The 18,781-nt window shown below is 43.8% G+C and overlaps 1 protein-coding gene across 1 annotated transcript in view; it reads left to right on the top strand.

The window, feature by feature from the left end:
* derl2 (derlin 2) overlaps positions 1 to 11,470 on the top strand; it is a gene marked incomplete at its 5' end in the record, with an annotated part of 33,471 nt that extends 22,001 nt beyond the window's left edge. Inside the window, 2 exons of the mRNA XM_068028372.1 lie at positions 7,634 to 7,724; positions 9,243 to 11,470. Of these exons, the coding sequence (XP_067884473.1) occupies positions 7,634 to 7,724; positions 9,243 to 9,348 (197 nt within the window). The remainder of the gene's footprint in view (positions 1 to 7,633; positions 7,725 to 9,242) is intronic.
* Between the last annotated feature and the right edge of the window lie 7,311 nt (positions 11,471 to 18,781).

Below are 18,781 nucleotides of genomic sequence, written 5' to 3'. Positions count from 1 at the left end.
CATAGCATCGTTTTATTTTCAATTCCCTGCGTAATAAAGGATTGCATTCCATTAACCTTGTTTATTACTTGCTGTACCTGCATACTAACTTTTTGTGACTCATGCACTAGAACACCTAGATCCCTCTGCACCTCAGAATTCGGCAGTCATTCTCCATTTAAGTAATACTCTGCTTTTTTATTCTTCCTACCAAAGTGAACAACTTCACATTTTCCCACATTATACTTCATCTGCCAGATTTTTGCCCACTCACTCAACCTGTCTATATCAATCTGCAAGCTCCTTATGTCCTCTTCACAACATACTTTCCTACCTATCTTTGGGTCATCTGTAAATTTAGTTACCATGCCATCACTCCCCTCATCTAAGTCATTGATATAAATTGTAAAAAGTTGAGGCCACAGCACAGACCACTGTGGGACTCCACTCATCACATCCTGCCAATCAGAAAAGGGCCCATTTATGCATACTCTCTGTTTTCTGCCAGCTAGCCAATCTTCTATCCATGCTAATATGTTATCCCTTACACCATGAGTTCCTTCTTTGCGCAATATCCTTTTATGTGGCACCTTGTCATATACCTTCTAGAAATCCAAGGACTGTACATCAACGGGCTCCTCTTTATCCATGGCACATGTTATTCCTTCAAAAAACTCCAATAAATTGGTTAAGCATGATCTCCCTTTCATAAAGCCATGCTGACTATTCCCGATTACCTTGAGTTTTTCTAAGTGCCCAGCTATATAGCCTTTTAATCGATTATGTGGGCCCACATAAGAGATGCCAACAATGACTCAGCAATGACCACCTTTGGCAAACGTGTGAAGCAGAATGCAGACTGGTTTCAATCTCACTTTGAAGAGCTGGAATCTGTCATAGTCGCTAAGTGCATTGCACTGTTGAACTACAAGAAAGCCCCCAGTGGGTTAACATCCGTAGCACTTAAAGTAACCAGAAGCGCTGCACAAAGAACAGTCAGGTGCTGTGCAAATAACTACTGGCAACACCTATGCAGTCATATTCAGCTGGCCTCCGACACTGGAAACATCAGAGGAATGTATGATAGCATTAAGAGAGCTTTTGGGTCAACCAGCAAGAAGATTGCCCCCCTCAAGTCTAAATCAGGGGACACAATCACTGACCAATGCAAGCAAATGGACGGCTGGATGGAGCACTACCTAGAACTGTACTCCAGGGAAAATGTCACTGATGCTGCCTTCAATGCAGCCCAGTCTCTACCAGTCATGGATGAGCTGGACGAACAGCCAACAAAATTGGAACTCAGTGATGCCATTGATTCTCCAGCCAGTGGAAAAGCCCCTGGAAAGGATGGCATTACCTCTGAAATAATCAAGTGTGCCAATCCTGCTATACTCTCAGCACTCCATGAACTGCTTTGCCTGTGCTGGGATGAGGGAGCAGTACCACAGGACATGCGCGATGCCAATATCATCACCCTCTATAAGAACAAGGGTGACCGCGGTGACTGCAACACATACCATGGAATCTCCCTGCTTAGCATAGTGGGGAAAGTCTTCACTCGAGTCATTTTAAACAGACTCCAGAAACTGGCTGAGCGTGTCTACCCTGAGGCACAGTGTGACTTTTGAGCAGAGAGATCCACCGTTGACATGCTGTTCTCCCTTCGCCAGCTACAGGAGAAATACCGCAAACAACAGATGCCTCTCTATGTTGCTTTCATAGATCTCACCAAAGCCTTTGACCTCGTCAGCATACGTGGTCTCTTCAGACTACTAACAAAGATCGGATGTCCACCAAAGCTACTAAGTATCATCACCTCATTCCATGACAGCATGAAAGGCACTATTCAGCATAGCGGCGCCTCATCAGACCCCTTTCCTATCCTGAGTGGCGTGAAACAGGGCTGTGTTCTCGCACCTACACTGTTTGGGATCTTCTTCTCCCTGCTGCTCTCACATGCGTTCAGGTCTTCAGAAGAAGAAATTTTCCTCCACACAAGATCAGATGGCAGGTTGTTCAACCTTGCCCATCTTAGAACGAAGACCAAAGTATTGAAGGTCCTCATCAGGGAACTCCTCTTTGCTGACGATGCTGCATTAACATCCCACACAGAAGAGTGTCTGCAGAGACTCATCGACAGGATTACGGCTGCCTGCAACGAATTTGGTCTAACCATCAGCCTCAAGAAAACGAACATCATGGGACAGGACGTCAGAAATGCTCCATCCATCAGTATTGGCGACCACGCTCTGGAAGTGGTTCAAATGTTCACCTACCTAGGTTCAACTATCACCAGTAACCTGTCTCTCGATGCAGAAATCAACAAGTGTATGGGAAAGGCTTCCACTGCTATGTCCAGACTGGCCAAGAGAGTGTGGGAAAATGGCGCACTGACACGGAACACAAAAGTCCGAGTGTTTCAAGCCTCTGTCCTCAGCACCTCGCTCTACGGCAGCGAGGCCTGGACAACGTATGTCAACCAAGAGCGACGTCTCAATTAATTCCATCTTCGCTGCCTCCGGAGAATCCTTGGCATCAGGTGGCGGGACCATATCTCCAATGCAGAAGTCCTCGAGGCAGCCAACGTTCCCAGCATATACACCCTACTGAGCCAGCAGCGCTTGAGATGGCTTGGCCACGTGAGCCACATGGAAGATTTTTTTATTTTTTTTTTTATTTAGAGATACAGCACTGAAACAGGCCCTTCGGCCCACCGAGTCTGTGCCGACCAACAACCACCCATTTATACTAACCCTACAGTAATCCCATATTCTCTATCACCTCCCTACAGTAGGGGCAATTTACCTATCACCTGCAAGTCTTTTGGATGTGGGAGGAAACCGGAGCAACTGGCGAAAACCCACGCGGACACAGAGAGAACTTGCAAACTCCGCACAGGCAGTACCCAGAATCGAACCCGGGTCACTGGAGCTGTGAGGCTGCGGTGCTAACCATTGCGCCACTGTGCCGCCCAATGGCAGGATCCCCAAGGACGCTTTATACAGCGAGCTCGTCACTGGCATCAGACCCACCGGCCGTCCATGTCTCCACTTTAAAGATGTCTGAAAATGCGACATGAAGTCCTGTGACATTGACTACAAGTCGTGGGAGTCAGTTGCCAGCGATCGCCAGAGCTGGCGGGCAGCCATAAAGGCAGGGCTAAAGTGTGGCGAGTCGAAGAGACTTAGCAGTTGGCAGGGAAAAAGACAGAAGTGCAAGGAGAGAGCCATATGTGTAACAGCCCCGACAACCAATTTTATCTGCAGCGCCTGTGGAAGAGTCTGTCACTCTAGAATTGGCTTTTATAGCCACACCAGGCGCTGCTTCACAAACCACTGACCACCTCCAGGCGCTTAACCATTGTGTCTCGAGACAAGGAGGCCGAAGAAGAATAACACCTTCCCCATGACAGATGTCAAGCTAACTGGCCTATAGCTACCTGTTTTCTGCCTCCCCACTCTTTCCCCCCCCCCCCCCCCCCACTTTGAATAGAGAGGTTATATTTGCTATTTTCCAGTCTGATGGAACCTTTCCAGAATCTAGCAAATTTTGAAAAATTAACACCAACCACATCTACTCCCTCATTAGCCACCTCTTTTAAGACCCTAGGATTAAGCCCATCAGGACCTGGGGACTTGTCAGTCCGCAGCTCCATCAGTTTGGTCAGTACCACTTCCCCGGTGATTGTAATTTCACCAAGTTCCTCTCTTCCTTCCACCTCCTGATTTACAGCTATCACTGGAAGGTTTTTTGGATCCTCTATAGTGAAGACAGAAGCAAAATATTTGTTCATTTCATCTGCCATTTCTTTATTATCTACTATTAACTCCCCGTTCTCACTCTAGAGGACCAACACTCACTTTACTTACTCTTTTCCTTTTTAAATACATGTAGAAACTCTTGCTATCCATTTTTATACTTCTAGTTAGCTTCCTCTCATACTCTAATTTCTTTCTCCTGATTAACCTTTTAGTCATTCTCTGCCATTCTTTATATTCTGACCAATCAACTGACCTGCCACTCATCTTTGCACAATTATATGCCTTTTCCTTAAGTTTGATTCTTTCCTTAACTTCTTTAGTTAACCATGGGTGGTGGGTCCTCCCCTTAGAATTTTTCTTTATACTAGGAATATACTTATCCTGAGTATTCTGAAATATCCCCTTGAATGTCTGCCACTGCTTCTCTATTGATCTATCTCCTAGCCTAGTAACCCAGTTCACTTCAGCTAGCTCAGCTTTCATGGCCACGTAGCTGCCCTTGTTTAAGTTTAAAATGCTAGTCTTAGACTCAGTCCTCTCTCTTTCAAACTGGATGCAAAATTCAATCATATTGTGGTCGCTGCTACCTGGAGGTGCCTTTACTCTGAGGTCATTAATTAATCCTGTCACATTACACAATACCAAGTCTAATATAACCTTCTGTCTGGTTGGTTCCAAAACTTGCTGCTCTCAGAAACTATCTCAAAAGCATTCTATGAACTCCTCATTCAGACTACTATTGCAAATCTGATTTTTTCAGTTCCAGTTTCCAGGAAAGCAGTGAAGTGGTGTGGTCTGACAGTGCAAGGGGCGTGTGGTCTGACAGTACAAGGGGCCTGTGGTCAATTTGGGGACAGAGGCTGACAGACTGGAAGGAATACAGTGGAGAAATGGTGTGTGATGGTCTGAGAAAGACAAAGGGCTGTTTGATCCATTCCACATGGCTCCTGTTCCCCAAGACTGCTTCCCCACCTCCACAACTCCCCCAGTACTACAAGATCCCAAAATTGGCAGACTATTCTACCCAATCCTTCCAGCCCTGCCTTCCTCTCTTTCCCCGCCCCCCCCCCCCCCCCAACCCGGCCCCCCTGCAGATGCCAGGAGCGCCTCTCAGTATTCATAGACCCCATTCCGACTACTCACTGGTCTTGGGACCTCCAAAGTTTTTAAGTTCTGGGATTCCCCCCCCCCCCCCCCCCCACCTTTCCCCTCCTCCAACCCCACCATGATCTCAGGACTTTGCACTGTTCCCAAAATATTCCTCCTGCCGAAAAATACTTTACAGAAAGAAATAACAGGCATGTTGAATAATTACTTTGCATCAGCATTTACACTAGAGGAAGAGGTCAGTATGCTGGACATCTCAAGCAAACTAAGATTGAATCAGCGACAGGGACTCACCAAAATAACAGTAATGAAGAAAATAATGGCACTAAAGAGAGACAAATCCCCAGGACCAGATGGTTTCCATCTCTGGTTTTAAAGGAAGTAGGTGAGAACACTGCAGTTGCCCTCGCTATAATCTTCCAAAGTTCTCTCAAATTGTAATCATTCCTTTAAATTAAAAAATTGTGCATGTCACTCTGCCATTTAAGGAAGGTGACAGAGGGAAACCAAGAAATTATAGACCGGTTAGCCTATAACACCTATTGTCAGGAATTTATTGGCATCTATAATTCAGGATAGAGTGACTGAACACCTTGAAAATTTTCAGCTGGACAGTGAGAGTTGCTGTGGGTAGGTCATGCCTTACAAATCTAATTGAATTATTTGAAGAGGTGACTAAAGTAGTTGGCAGGGGAATGTCAATGGATGTTATTTATATGGACTTCCAGGAGGTATTTAATAACGTTCCTCACAAGACACTACTAGCTAGATTTGAAGCTCATGGAACTGAATGCAACTTATTGACCTATTTAGGAAATTGACTGAGTGACAGAGAGTAGGGATCATGGGTAGGTACTCTAATTAGCAGGATGTGACTAGTGGTGTCCCACAAGAATCTGTGTTTGGACCTCAACTATTCACCTTTTTATTTATGACTTAGATGATGGGATAGGAAGCCATATATCCAAATTTGCCAATGATACAAAGGTAGGTGGTATGTTATGTAGTGTAGATGGAAGCATAGAATTACAAAGAGATTTTGATAGATTGTGAATGGGCAAATGGGCGGCACAGTGGCACAGTGGTTAGCACTGCAGCCTCATAGCTCCAGGGACCCGGGTTCGATTCTGGGTACTGCCTGTGTGGAGTTTGCAAGTTCTCCCTGTGTCTGCGTGGGTTTTCTCCGGGTGCTCCGGTTTCCTCCCACAAGCCAAAAGACTTGCAGGTTGATAGGTAAATTGGCCATTATAAATTGTCACTAGTTTAGGTAGGTGGCAGGGAAATATAGGGACAGGTGGGGATGTTTGGTAGGAATATGGTAGTGTGGGATTAGTATAAATGGGTGGTTGATGGTCGGCACAGACTCGGTGGGCCGAAGGGCCTGTTTCAGTGCTGTATCTCTAATCTAATCTAAAACTGGCAAATGGATTTCAATGGAGGCATCCACTTTGAATTTAAAAAGAATAGAACAGGGTACTTTCTAAATCACAAAAAGCTAGAAACAGTGGAGGTCCAAAGAGACTTGGAGTTCCAAGTACACATCATTAAAATGTCATGAATGGTACAAAAATAATTGAAAAGGCTAATGGGATGCTCGCCTTTCTATCTAGAGGACTAGAATACAAGGGGGTAGATGTCATGCCTCGCTATACAAATCCCTGGTTAGATCACATCTGGAATTATTGTAAGCAATTCTGGGCACCACACCTTGGAAGGAGTGCAGCGTAGATTTACCAGAATGATACCTGGACATCAAGATTTAAAATTACAAGGAGAGATTACACAAACTGGGGTTAGATTTAGGTTGATTTGATTGAAATTTCCAAGATCTTAAGAACAACAGATAGAGTAGATAGAGGAAAACTATTTCCACTGGTTGGGGAATCTAGGACTAGGGCTTGTAGTCTAAAGGTTAGAGTCAGACCTTTCAGGAGTGAAATTAGGAAAAACTTCTAAACACAAATGATGGTAGAAGTTTGGAACTCTTTTCCACAAATGGCAATTGATGCTAGATCAATTGTTAATTTTAAATCTGAGATTGATGGACTGTGTTAACCAATAGTATTAAGGGATATGGGGCAAAGGCAGGTATGTAGAGTTAGGTCGCAGATCAGTCGTGATTTAATAAATGGCCAGACAAGCTCGAAGGGCTGAATGGCCTCCTTATTCCTGGAACCTAGCACCATATCCAAGCTCTGCTAAACCTTAGGCCTCCTTTCAAATGCTCTGAGACCCAGTGCCCAAATAATCCTTATTGGTGTAACATTCAGTACTTATAAAACCTCCAGCGCACTGTGAACAATGGCACAGGAGGGGTTTTGATGGAGCAGACAAGGAGGAACTTTCCACTGGCAGGAAGGTCAGTAACCAGAGGAGACAGATTTCAATAATTTGCAAAGCATCCAGGGGGGGAAAATGAGGAGGCATTCTTTTACACAGCAAGTTGTTGTCATTTGGAATGCACTGCCTGAAATGGTGTTGGAAGAGGATTCAATAGTAATTGGATAAATAGTTGAAAAATAAAAATTTGCAGGGCTCTGGATAAAGAGCAGGGGAATGGGCCTAATTAGAAAGCTTTCATTGGACAGGCATGAGGCACTGCATGGCCTCCTTCCATGTTGTATGATTGAAGGAGGTCTGAAAACACATTGCAAGTTGATGGTAATATGTAGGAAGCAAGTCCTGGTGGTAATGGCCCTGCGTTAGGTATATGGGAAAGTAAGTTAAGGTGCTGCTGTACCATTTTGTACTTCTAACTTTTCCTGGATGTTGTTTGACTTTAGGAATTGCTGTCGGCCACATCTATTATTTTTTGGAAGATGTATTTCCAAATCAACCCGGTGGGAGTCGGTTGCTCAGGACTCCAAGCCTTTTGTAAGTTGTTTTTCACTGAAGCAATTGTTCAGTATTTGGAACAAGTTCCAGAGTGATCCTAAACGGTGCATCTGTGTATATACAGCAGTACCTGAATGGTATTTTGGGTCAAATATCTGTGAATTGTTTAATTGAATCTGCTCTTTCATTGTCCTGAAGAATGGAAAATCTTCATGCTATGATGTGTTATATTGATTTATTCGATATGCCTTGTATTTCCATGGGGAGCCTCGCTGACTGCTGCTCCGGCTCCCTGTGTGAATCTGGAGATGTGCACTCATGCATGATTTTGCTAGGTATTAAAATTGTTGCATTATACTTTGCAAAATAAACACCCCATTTTCCTTTAGCATTACTAACCTATCTCTAATCTCCCTCTCAGATACACTGTCACTGCCCACTCCTTCCACTGCTCCCTCTTCAAGTATCTTCAGTCTAGTTTGCAGTTTTCCATTAGAACTAAGACTACCCTGAGCCAAGTCAGCAATGAAGCTGTATGTGACTGCAGCACACCCCGCCCCCTTGGTTCTCCTCACAGTCAATCAATCCATTCTCCTTCAGCTCTTTATTCCATCCCAATGTACAGACAAGCACACAGGTAGCGGGGGAAGTGGAGTACAGAGTTCATGGTTAGGATGGCGACAGGTTGATATATGTTGTAGGAGGAGATCTGAAGGAGGTTAGAGTTCCAGAAAAGATCTCAGAATTAGCTTTTTGCAGCTGTTGCTGGGTGTTTAGTAGTAGGAGCCTCTCCTTACTCCTCAGCTACCTCACATTCATCCTTGGGGATTTCTTTGTGTAACACAATTTGTAATTAATGATACAGAGGCAAAGATGGGGGTTTGCTACACAACTCCATCCTGACTAATCAAAACACCTGGGCTGACCCTTCAACAATCCACTTGGTTGCTTGATATAAGCAGTTGGCAATCCATGCTTCTTTGGTAACATTCCACAGCTGCTGAATCACAGAGGCATCTTTAGCCATGAACAGAAGATACCCTCGTCAACCAGGACCTGCCATTTGTGCCAGAGAGCTGGTGTGCTAGCCTGGTGGAGAATGAAGGCATTGTGCCATCTCTGGCCGATTGCCTGTTGGCAGGGAGGGTTAGTGTTCCTAATCACAAACAATGCCCCCACCCAGCTCCTACTGTCCCTGCCCCACCCTGCTCCCACTGTGCTTTTCCACTGTGCTGCCAGTTGGGAGCCAAGCACCCAGCATTGCCTCATTCGTACCCCAAGCTAATCCATTCGCAGTGGGCACCTTTATTTACCTGTGGAATGTGCTGTGCATCCTATTATGTCCCTGCAGTCTCTTATATTTATTCCAAGAGTAAGACTGGCTTAGTCCTTCCTTTCTATTCCACACTGATTGTTGATTGTGTGACGTTGTTTACTGCTGGTCTGACTGTTCCCACCCAGCCTGACCTCTGCTGTCAGAGTGTTACTGCTGGCTCTATGTGACGTTGTTTGTTTCCATCACTTATCCCAGGAATGGGTTCTGTTTTTCACTGGCAGGAAAGCTGTTTTTGACATTCCCGAAGAAGATCCCAATTACAATCCACTGCCTGAGGACCGACCTGGGGGCTTCGACTGGGGTGAAGGACAGCGACTCGGAGGCTAGTCAGAAACCAACGGCAAACAGCACACTCTCTGCAGGATCTCCAAGGATGTATTTGTTCTCTTTTGCCTCTCTACTGCTTCCCGTCACCCTGGTTCAGTTCAATAAATACAACCTTGCAGATTGACCCAGCAACCAGCAACCACTTCCTGTGTGATGGATACCTGTCTACTATCGAGGGTGAATTATAATTGGCCAATAGTGCCTAAAGCTTTGTCTGTTATACTGGAATAGCCTGACTTACTCCATTGAACTGGATATCTGGGTGTTCACATTAATTGTCTTTCGGAAGATCAAATTTCTGATGTTACATTCATCCTAGTTGAATGTGTAGCCATAACTTTTATACAACTGATGGTTTTTATGAACAGCTGCTGACTGCTGTAAGAATTCTTTTACAATGAAAACAGAACTCAACCCATCAACCTCACTCTGACCTGGGACAGTAAATTCCTGAGCAAAAAGCCAGCAGATGGAGCCTTTGCACTGTACTCAGCAGGTTTATTGCAGGAATGTGTTGCTTTTGCACAGACTAAGCACAGTCCACCTCAGCAATCTTTCTATCAGTGTATTTTGTCAGTTGCACACATGTACAGCTAAATCCTGTAATTAATGTTCGTCCAGCCTCTAGCCTGTCAGTATTGGCTAAACGGATTAACCCTTTACTATTGCGCACTCCCAGTTTCTTGCTGGTGTCAGATGAGTGTACCCTGGCCAAATAAACTCGAGCAACCTTTGGATAATTACCCACCAGTGGTTTGAAGACACCTTCATACCCATTTCAGTTTCACAGTGCCTGGCATCTAGGTAACATATACCCATAGCCAGATCAAGGTAGAATATGTTTGCTTGTGATATGTTACCTCTGAGGTGCACAGTGCCACACAACACAGTGCACTGTAAGCTGCTGCCCTGAGTAGTGGGAAAGGTGTACTTGCTAGTAGAAATGAATTGATAGCAAAAAGCTGATATACTTCTCAGCATTCCAGGTGCCTCACATGTAAATGGGAGGGTGATATGGTGTCTCTTTGTACTAACCTGTATTCTTGCACATTAATTTGGCAGCACCCAACTGTAAAGGGACGTCTGTAACAAACTGGTTACAAATCTGAATAATAAGAATGCCTTGTCTGTATTAAAACGGCCTCACTTCGATTATCTCCATTAAATAAAATGTGTAGGACACAGCTCCTGTGTTCACAATTCCCCACCGTGCTCCTTGCTGGGCTGGACTGTGGGAAGCTGATCCCAGGCTGGAGTTCCAAGCACTTGGTTTCAAAGCAAAGTTTTTGATTCCTAAGTCCAGGATCACATCATAGGAAATGCCATGAGCACAAGGAAACTAACAGCAGAGGAACAAAAGGGCTATGATGCGAGAGGAACATTGTGATAGTGCAGGGAGAGTGATGGGCCATCAAACTCGGCTCTCCTCGTGCAAAGCAAAATACCGCGGCTGCTGGAAATCTGAAATAAAAACAGAAAATGCTGGAAATACTCAGCAGGCCAGGCAGCATCTTTGGAGAGATAAACAGAGTTAACATTTCAGGTCAATGATCTTTCATCCGGGTCCAGACACTGGGGAGAACTTACCTGCTCGTCTTTGAAATAGTGTCATGGGATCTTTTATGTCCACCTGAGAGTCTGACCCTGGTACCAATGGGACTGTACACCAATAACCGCAGGCCTGAAACCCAATATCTGACAGGCCTCTACCCTAAGATCACACTGGTCTGTACCCTGATATCCCACAGGCCTGTACTGCAGTATGCCACAGGTTTGTAACCAGGTATCAATGGGCCTGTACCCCAATATCCCACAGGCATGTACCCCAGTATGCTACAAGCCTGTCCTGGGTATCGCTGGGCCTATATTCCACCCAGTATGCCACAGACCTGTACCCAGAAGGTTGAAACCTTTTATTCAATTCACATTTTTGCCAAATCTAAGTCCAGCAAAGTACTTTGGATATTTTTAATCATAAACTGTGATAGTTTGATGATTGTGAAGCTGTTGGGTATAATTTCTGGTTTTGTGCTTCTGTTTACAGCAGGTTGTATGGTTTTATTTCTACATAGAGCTGCAGTCTGTAACTGATGGTTTCTTGTTTAAATCTTTTAGCGTTGTTTGAGAGTGTGCAATGGTCTCTTTTTATCTATTCTGATCCGCTCTAGTCACCTTAATGAAAGCCTTGTGATGGAAATTAAATTATTTTAGTTAAAATATTTCTCTCCTCTCCTCAAGGTTCCTCTTTATGCATATTCCACCCCAGGTGCTGCTGGTATGGTAGTTATACACCCTGAGAGAGAGAGATGGGGGGTCGGGAATTGAGAGAGATCAGTCAAGTGTACAGCTATCTCCCTGAGAAGGGGGGTACTGAAAGACACCAGTCAGTGTACAGATATCTCCCTGAGAAGGGGGGGACTGAGAGAAACCATTCAGTGTACAGATATCTCCATGAGAGAGAGGGGACTGAAAGACACCAGTCAGTGTACAGATTTCTCCCTGAGAGAGAGGGAATGAGGTACACCAGTCAGTGTACAGATATCTCCCTGAGAGAGAGGGGACTGAAAGACACCAGTCAGTGTACAGATATCTCCCTGAGAGAGAGGGGACTGAAAGACACCAGTCAGTGTACAGATTTCTCCCTGAGAGAGAGGGAATGAGGGACACCAGTCAGTGTACAGATATCATCCTGAGAGAGAGGGGACTGAAAGACACCAGTCAGTGTACAGATATCTCCCTGAGAAGGGGGGGACTGAGAGAAACCAGTCAGTGTACAGATATCATCCTGAGAGAGAGGGGACTGAAAGACACCAGTCAGTGTACAGATTTCTCCCTGAGAAGGGGGGGACTGAGAGAAACCATTCAGTGTACAGATATCTCCATGAGAGAGAGGGAATGAGGGACACCAGTCAGTGTACAGATATCTCCCTGAGAGAGAGGGAATTAGAGACAGCAGTCAGTGTACAGATATCTCCATGAGAGAGAGGGGACTGAAAGACACCAGTCAGTGTACAGATATCTCCATGAGAGAGGGGACTGAGAGACTCTAGTCACTACAGCTATCTCCCTGAAGGAGAGGGACTTCAGAGACCAATTGTGTGAAGAAATGTCAGTTGTGACCAATGGTAGAAAGACTTGCATTTATATAGCACAAACTCAAAACATCCCAAAATACTTCACAGCCAACGAAGTACTTTATAATTGTAGTCACTGTTGTAATTTAGGAACCATGGCAGCCAATTTGTGCACAGCAAGCTCCCACAAACAGCAATGTGATAATGACCAGATAATCTGTTTTAACTTATGCTGATTCAGAGATAACTCCCCTGCTCTTCTTTGAAGTAGGTGCACGGAAAAGATCCCATTCCACTGAGAAAGCAGACAAGGTCAAGGTTTAATGTCACATCCGAGAAACAGCACCTCTGACAGTGCAGCACTCCCTCAGCCCTGGAGTATTAGCTTTGATTTTGAGCTCAAGTGTCTGGAATGGGACTTGAACCCACAACTTTCCAACTCAGGCAAGAGTGCTGCCAACTGAGTCACAGCTGACACTAACACAATGTAGCACTTGAGGTTCAATTCCCACTCCAGAGACTTGAGAGCAATAACTACGCTGATAGTTCACTGCAGTACAGAGGGAGAGTGCTGCTCTGTTGGAGGTGCTGTTTTCAGATGAAACATTAAACTTAGGCTTCACCTACTCTCTCAAGTGGATCTAAAAGATCCCTTAACACTATTTCGAAGAGCAGGGGAGTTCTCTCTGGTGTCCTGCTTGACATTTATCCCGCAACCAACAATCATTTATCTCATTGATGTTTGTGATAGCTTGCTGTGCACCAATTGACTGTCATGTTCCCTACTTTATAACACTTAGGAACATAGGAACAGGAGAAGGCCATTTAGCCCCTCGAGCCTGTTCTGTCATTCAGTAAGTACATGGCTGATCTTCTACCTCAACTCCACCTTGCTGCGCTAACCTAATATTCCTTAATTCCCTTAGTACCCAAAAATCTATCTTGAATATACTCAATGACTGAGCATCCACAGCTCTCTCGGGGGGGTATTCCAGAGATTCACAACATTTTGAATTGAAGACATTTCTCCTTATCTCAATCCTAAATGGCCAATTCCTTATCCTGAGACTGTGACCCCATGTTCTGGACACCATAACCAGCATTTACCCTGTTGAGTCCCTCAAGAATTTTAGATGTTTCAATTAGATAACCTCTCTAAGTAATTAATATAGAATGTAAATAGCTGAGGTTCAAAGTACATTCCCTTGCGGCACCCCGTGAGTTACAGCCTGCAAACCTGAAAAGTCATGTTTATTCTTACTTTCTGTTTTCTGTCCATTAACCAATCCTCAATCCATGCTAATACATTACTGTCAATTCCATCTGTCCTAATTTTGTGTAATAACCTTTGTGTAGCAACTTATCAAATGCTTTTTGAAAATCCAAATACACTATATCCACTAGTTCCCCCTTATCCAACCTACTAGTTACATCCTGAAAAAACTCATTGAAAATTATAAAACATGTCAAATGCAATTTCCCTGTCATTAATCTGTGTTTACTCTGCTTAATCATATGATTTTCTAAGTACCCTATAACCACCAATAATAGATTTTTCCTACTGCTGCTATTAGGCTAACTGGCCTGTATTTCCCCATTATCTCCTGTCCTTCTTTCTTAAATAGCAGGGTTACGTTTGCTTCTTTCCAATCCTTGGGAACTGTTTTAGAATCTAGAAACATGGAATAAAAGGGACAGTAGCAGCATAGGTACCAAGTTGACTGAGTGGGGAACGGTGGTTTTTTTTTGACTGAATGAAGGTATACAGTGAGGTTCCCCAGGGGTCAGTACTAGGACCACTGCTTTTCTTGATGACCTAGACTTGGGTGTTCAGGGCACAATTCCAAAGTTTACAGATGAGACAAAACTTGAAAGTATTGTGAACTGTGAGGAGGATAGTGATAGACTACAAGAGGACATAGACAGGCTGGTGGAATGGGTGTACACATGGCAGATGAAATCTATTGCAGGGAAGTGTGAATTGATATATTTTGGTAGGAAGAATGGGAAGAGGCAATATAAACTAAAAGGTGCAATTCTAAAGGGGTGCAGAATCAGAGGGACCTGGGGAAATATGTGCACAAATCATTGAAGGTGGCAAGGCAGGTTGAAAAAGTGGTTAAAAATGGCATATGGGATCCTCGGCTTTATAAATCAATGCATAGAGTTCAAAAGCAAGGTAATTATGATAGACCTTTATAAAACACTATCTGGCCTCAACTGGAGTTTTGTGTCCAATTCTGGGCACCACACTTTAGAAAGGATGTGAAGACTTCAGAGAGGTTGCAGAAAAGATTTATGAGAATGGTTCCAGGGATAACAGACTTTAGTTACATTGATAGATTGGAGAAGCTGGGGTTGTTCTCAGAGTAGAGAAGGTTGAGAAGAGATTTGATAAAGTTGTTCAAAATCATGAGGGGTCTAGAGTAGATAGAGAGCAACTGTTCCCATTGGTGGAAGGGTCAAGAACTAGAGGACACCGATTTAAAGTGATTGGCAAAAGAACCAAAATGACATGAGGAAAACCTCTTTATGCAGTGAATGGTTAGGATCTAGAATGCACTGCCTGAGAATGTGGTGGAGGCAGATTCAATTGTGGTTTTCAAAAGGGAATTGGATAAGCACCTGAAGAGAGTTTGCAGGGATATGGGGTAAGGGCAGGAAAGTGGAACTAGCTGAGTTCCTCTTATAGAGAGCTGGCACAGACATGATGGGCCAAATGGCCTCCTATTATATTCTATGAGAATCTAAGGAATTCTGGAAACAACCAAAGCATAGTCAGGTCTGGGAATTTATCACCACTTAGTTCCATTAATTTCTCAAGTACTATTTCTTTACTTATTCTGATTTTTTTAAGTTCCTCATTCTCACTAGACCCTTAGTTCCCCATTATTTCTGGAATGTTTTTTGTGTCTTCTACCATGAAGACAGATTCAAAGTATTTGTTTAATGTCTCTGCCATTTCCTTATTCCCCATTATAATTTCACCTGTAAATGGGCCCACCTTTACTTTCACTAATCTCTTCCTATTTACATACTTTAGAAACGTTTACAATCTGTTTTTATGACCCTTGTTAATCTATTCTCTTTATCAATTTCTTGGTCCTCCTTTGCTGAATTCTAAAATCCTCCCAAACCTCAGGCTTACTACTCTTTCCTGCAACATTATAAGCCTCTTCCTTTGATCTAATATTATCTTTACCTCTTCTTGTCAGCTACAGTTGGACCACTTTTTCTGTGGGGTTTTTGTGCCTTAAAGGAAAGTAGATTTGTCCCAAATTATGTATTAATTCTTTAAATGCTAGACATTGCTTGCCTACTGTCATATCATTTAATGTAGTTTCCCAATCTAACTAAGTTAGCTAACTCACCCCTCATACATACTTACCAACGCATCTGCTCCGATGATGTTACCGTCCATGACAGCGCTTCTGATAGGTCTTCCTTTTTCCTCAATCGAGGATTCCCCCCCCACTGTGGTTGACAGGGCCCTCAACCGTGTCCGGCCCATTTCTCGCACCTCTACCCTCACCCCTTCCCCTCCCTCTCAGAACCACGACAGGGTTCCCCTTGTCCTCACTTTCCACCCATCAGCCTCCATATCCAAAGGATCATCCTCCACAATTTCCGCCACCTCCAACGTGATGTCACTACCAAACGCATCTTCCCCTCCCTTCCCCTGTCAGCATTCCGAAGGGATCGTTCCCTCCGCGACACCCTGGTCCACTCCTCCATTACCCTCACCACCTCATCCCTGTTCCATGGCACTTTCCCCTGCAAACGCAGGAGGTGTAATACCTGCCATTTACCTCCTCTCCTCACTATCCCAGGCCCCAAACACTCCTTTCAGGTGAAGCAGCCATTTACTTGTACTTCTTTCAATGTAGTATACTGTATTCGCTGCTCACAATGTGGTCTCCTCTACATTGGGGAGACCAAGCGCAGACTGGGTGACTGCTTTGCGGAACACCTCCGCTCAGTCTGCAAGCAGGACCTAGAGCTTCCGGTTGCTTGCCATTTCAACACTCCCCCCTGCTCTCATGCTCACATCTCTGTCCTGGGCTTGCAGTGACCCAGCGAACATCAATGCAAGCTCGAGGAACAGCATCTCATTTACAGATGAGGCACACTACAGCCTGCCGGACTGAACATTGAGTTCAATAATTTCAGAGCATGACGGACCCCCTTTTTACTTTTATTTTTAGTTATTTTTTTCGTTTCATTTTATTTCCTCTTAGTTTGTTCAGTTTGCTTACCCACTTTTTTTCATGTTTGTACTTGTGACTGTTCAGTTTTCAGTCCATTAACACCCTATCTGTACTAATGCTTTATCTTTCAGCACACCATTAACATATTGTTTGCCTTTGCTCCACAACATTCTGGTCAGTTATTCTGTGACCTTGTCCTGTCTACACCTTCTCCTTTGTTATCTCTTGCCCCACCCCCGCTTTACTTGCTTAAAACCTTTCACATTTCTGATATTTGCCAGTTCTGAAGAAGGGTCCCTGACCTGAAATGTTAACTCTGCTTCTCTCTCCACAAATGCTGCCAGACCTGCTGAGTATTTCCAGAATCTTGTTTTTATTTCATACTTACCAAGTTTGCTTTGTTTAGATTTAAGACCCTAGTTTTGGACTTAACGAAATCACTTGCAAATTCAGTGTAAAATTCTATCATATTACAGTCACTCTTCCCTAGAGGGCCCTTTATTTTAAGGTTATTAATTAACCTTTTCTCATTACACAATGCAAGATTCATGATAGCTTGTTCCCCAGTTGATCTGGAAAACATAGCAGGAGTAGGCCATTCAGCCCATCAAGTCTGCCCTGCCATTCAATATGATCATGGCTGATCATCCACTTCAATGCTATGTCTTTTTCCCACATTATCCTCATATCCCCTTATGTCATTTAGAAATCTGTCAATCTTTGCTTTAAACATATTCAATGACTGAGCTTCCACAGCCCTCTGGGATAGAGAATTCCAAAGATTCGCAACCCTCTGTGTAAAGAAATTTCTCCTCATCTTTGTCCTAAGTGGCTTCCCCCTTATTTTAAAATTATGTCCCCTGGTTCTCGACTCCCCAAGCTGGGGAAACATCTTAGCTGCATCTACCCTGTCCAACTAACAACTGTGTTGTATGAACTCTTCCTCCACACTATGCAAATTTGGTTTTCCCAATCTATATGAAGATTAAAGACCTCTATGATTACTGTATTACCCTTATGATTTATACTCCGCCCTACACTGCAACTACTGTTGGGTGCTTATAAACAATGCCATCCTAGTTTGTGCAATCTCTCCTTCTGATTTAACCATTTAACCTAGGCATTCTGGTAAATCGATGCTGCACTCCCTCCAAGGTAAAGACATCCTACCTAAGATGTGGTGCCCAGACAGCTCACAGTACTCCAGGTGGGGACTAATCAGGGCTTTGTATAGCTGCAGCTAATATTCTAGTCCTGTAAATGTAAAGACCAGCATTCCATTAGCCTTTTAGATTATTTTCTGTACCATTCATGACATTTTAATCTATGTACCTGCCCCCCCCCCACCCCCCAAGTCTCTTTGGACCACCACTATTTCTAGCTTTTCACCATTTAAAAAGTACTCTGCTCTATCCTTTTTAGGCCCAAAGTGGATTATTTGCTTACATTGAAATCCATTTGCCACAGTTTTCCCCATTTACATAGTCTATCAAAACCTCTTTGTAATTTTATGCTTCCGCCTACATTGCTTACACTGCTGCCTATCTTTGTGTCATCGGCAAATTTGGATATGTGGCTTTCAATCCTGTCATCCAAGTCATTAATAAATTTGGTGAACAGTTGAGCTCCTAACACACACCCTTGTGGGACAGCACTAGTCACATCCTGCCAATTAGAGTACGTACCCATTATTCCTACTCTATGTCCCCTGATGTTCAGCCAATTTCCTAACCAGGTCAATAAGTTGCCTTCAGTTCCAAGATCTTAACTTTAGCCAAAAGTCTCTTCTGAGTGACTTTATCAAATGCCTTCTGGAAGTCCATATAAATAATGTCCATAGACATTCCCATGTCCACTACTTTAGTCACCTCTTCAAAAAATTCAATTGGGTTTGTCAGGAATGACCTACTCTTTACAAATCTGTGCTGGCTCTCTCTGGTCAGCTGAAAATTTTCAAGGCATTCAGTCATCCTATCCTTAATTACAGACTCTAGCAATTTCCTAACAACAGATGTTAGGCTAACTGCTCTATAATTCCCTCGTTTCCATCTCACCTTTCTTTAATAGTGACATCTGCAATTTTCCAATCTAAAGGAATGGTTCCCAAATTGAGAGAACTTTGGAAGATTATAGTTACAGCATCTACAAAGT

The sequence above is a fragment of the Heterodontus francisci genome, unplaced genomic scaffold (assembly GCF_036365525.1).
Source record: "Heterodontus francisci isolate sHetFra1 unplaced genomic scaffold, sHetFra1.hap1 HAP1_SCAFFOLD_1812, whole genome shotgun sequence".
NCBI classification, from domain to species: domain Eukaryota; kingdom Metazoa; phylum Chordata; class Chondrichthyes; order Heterodontiformes; family Heterodontidae; genus Heterodontus; species Heterodontus francisci.
The sequence above is the reverse complement of the archived record's forward strand: the minus strand, read 5'-3'. Positions and strand labels throughout refer to the sequence as shown.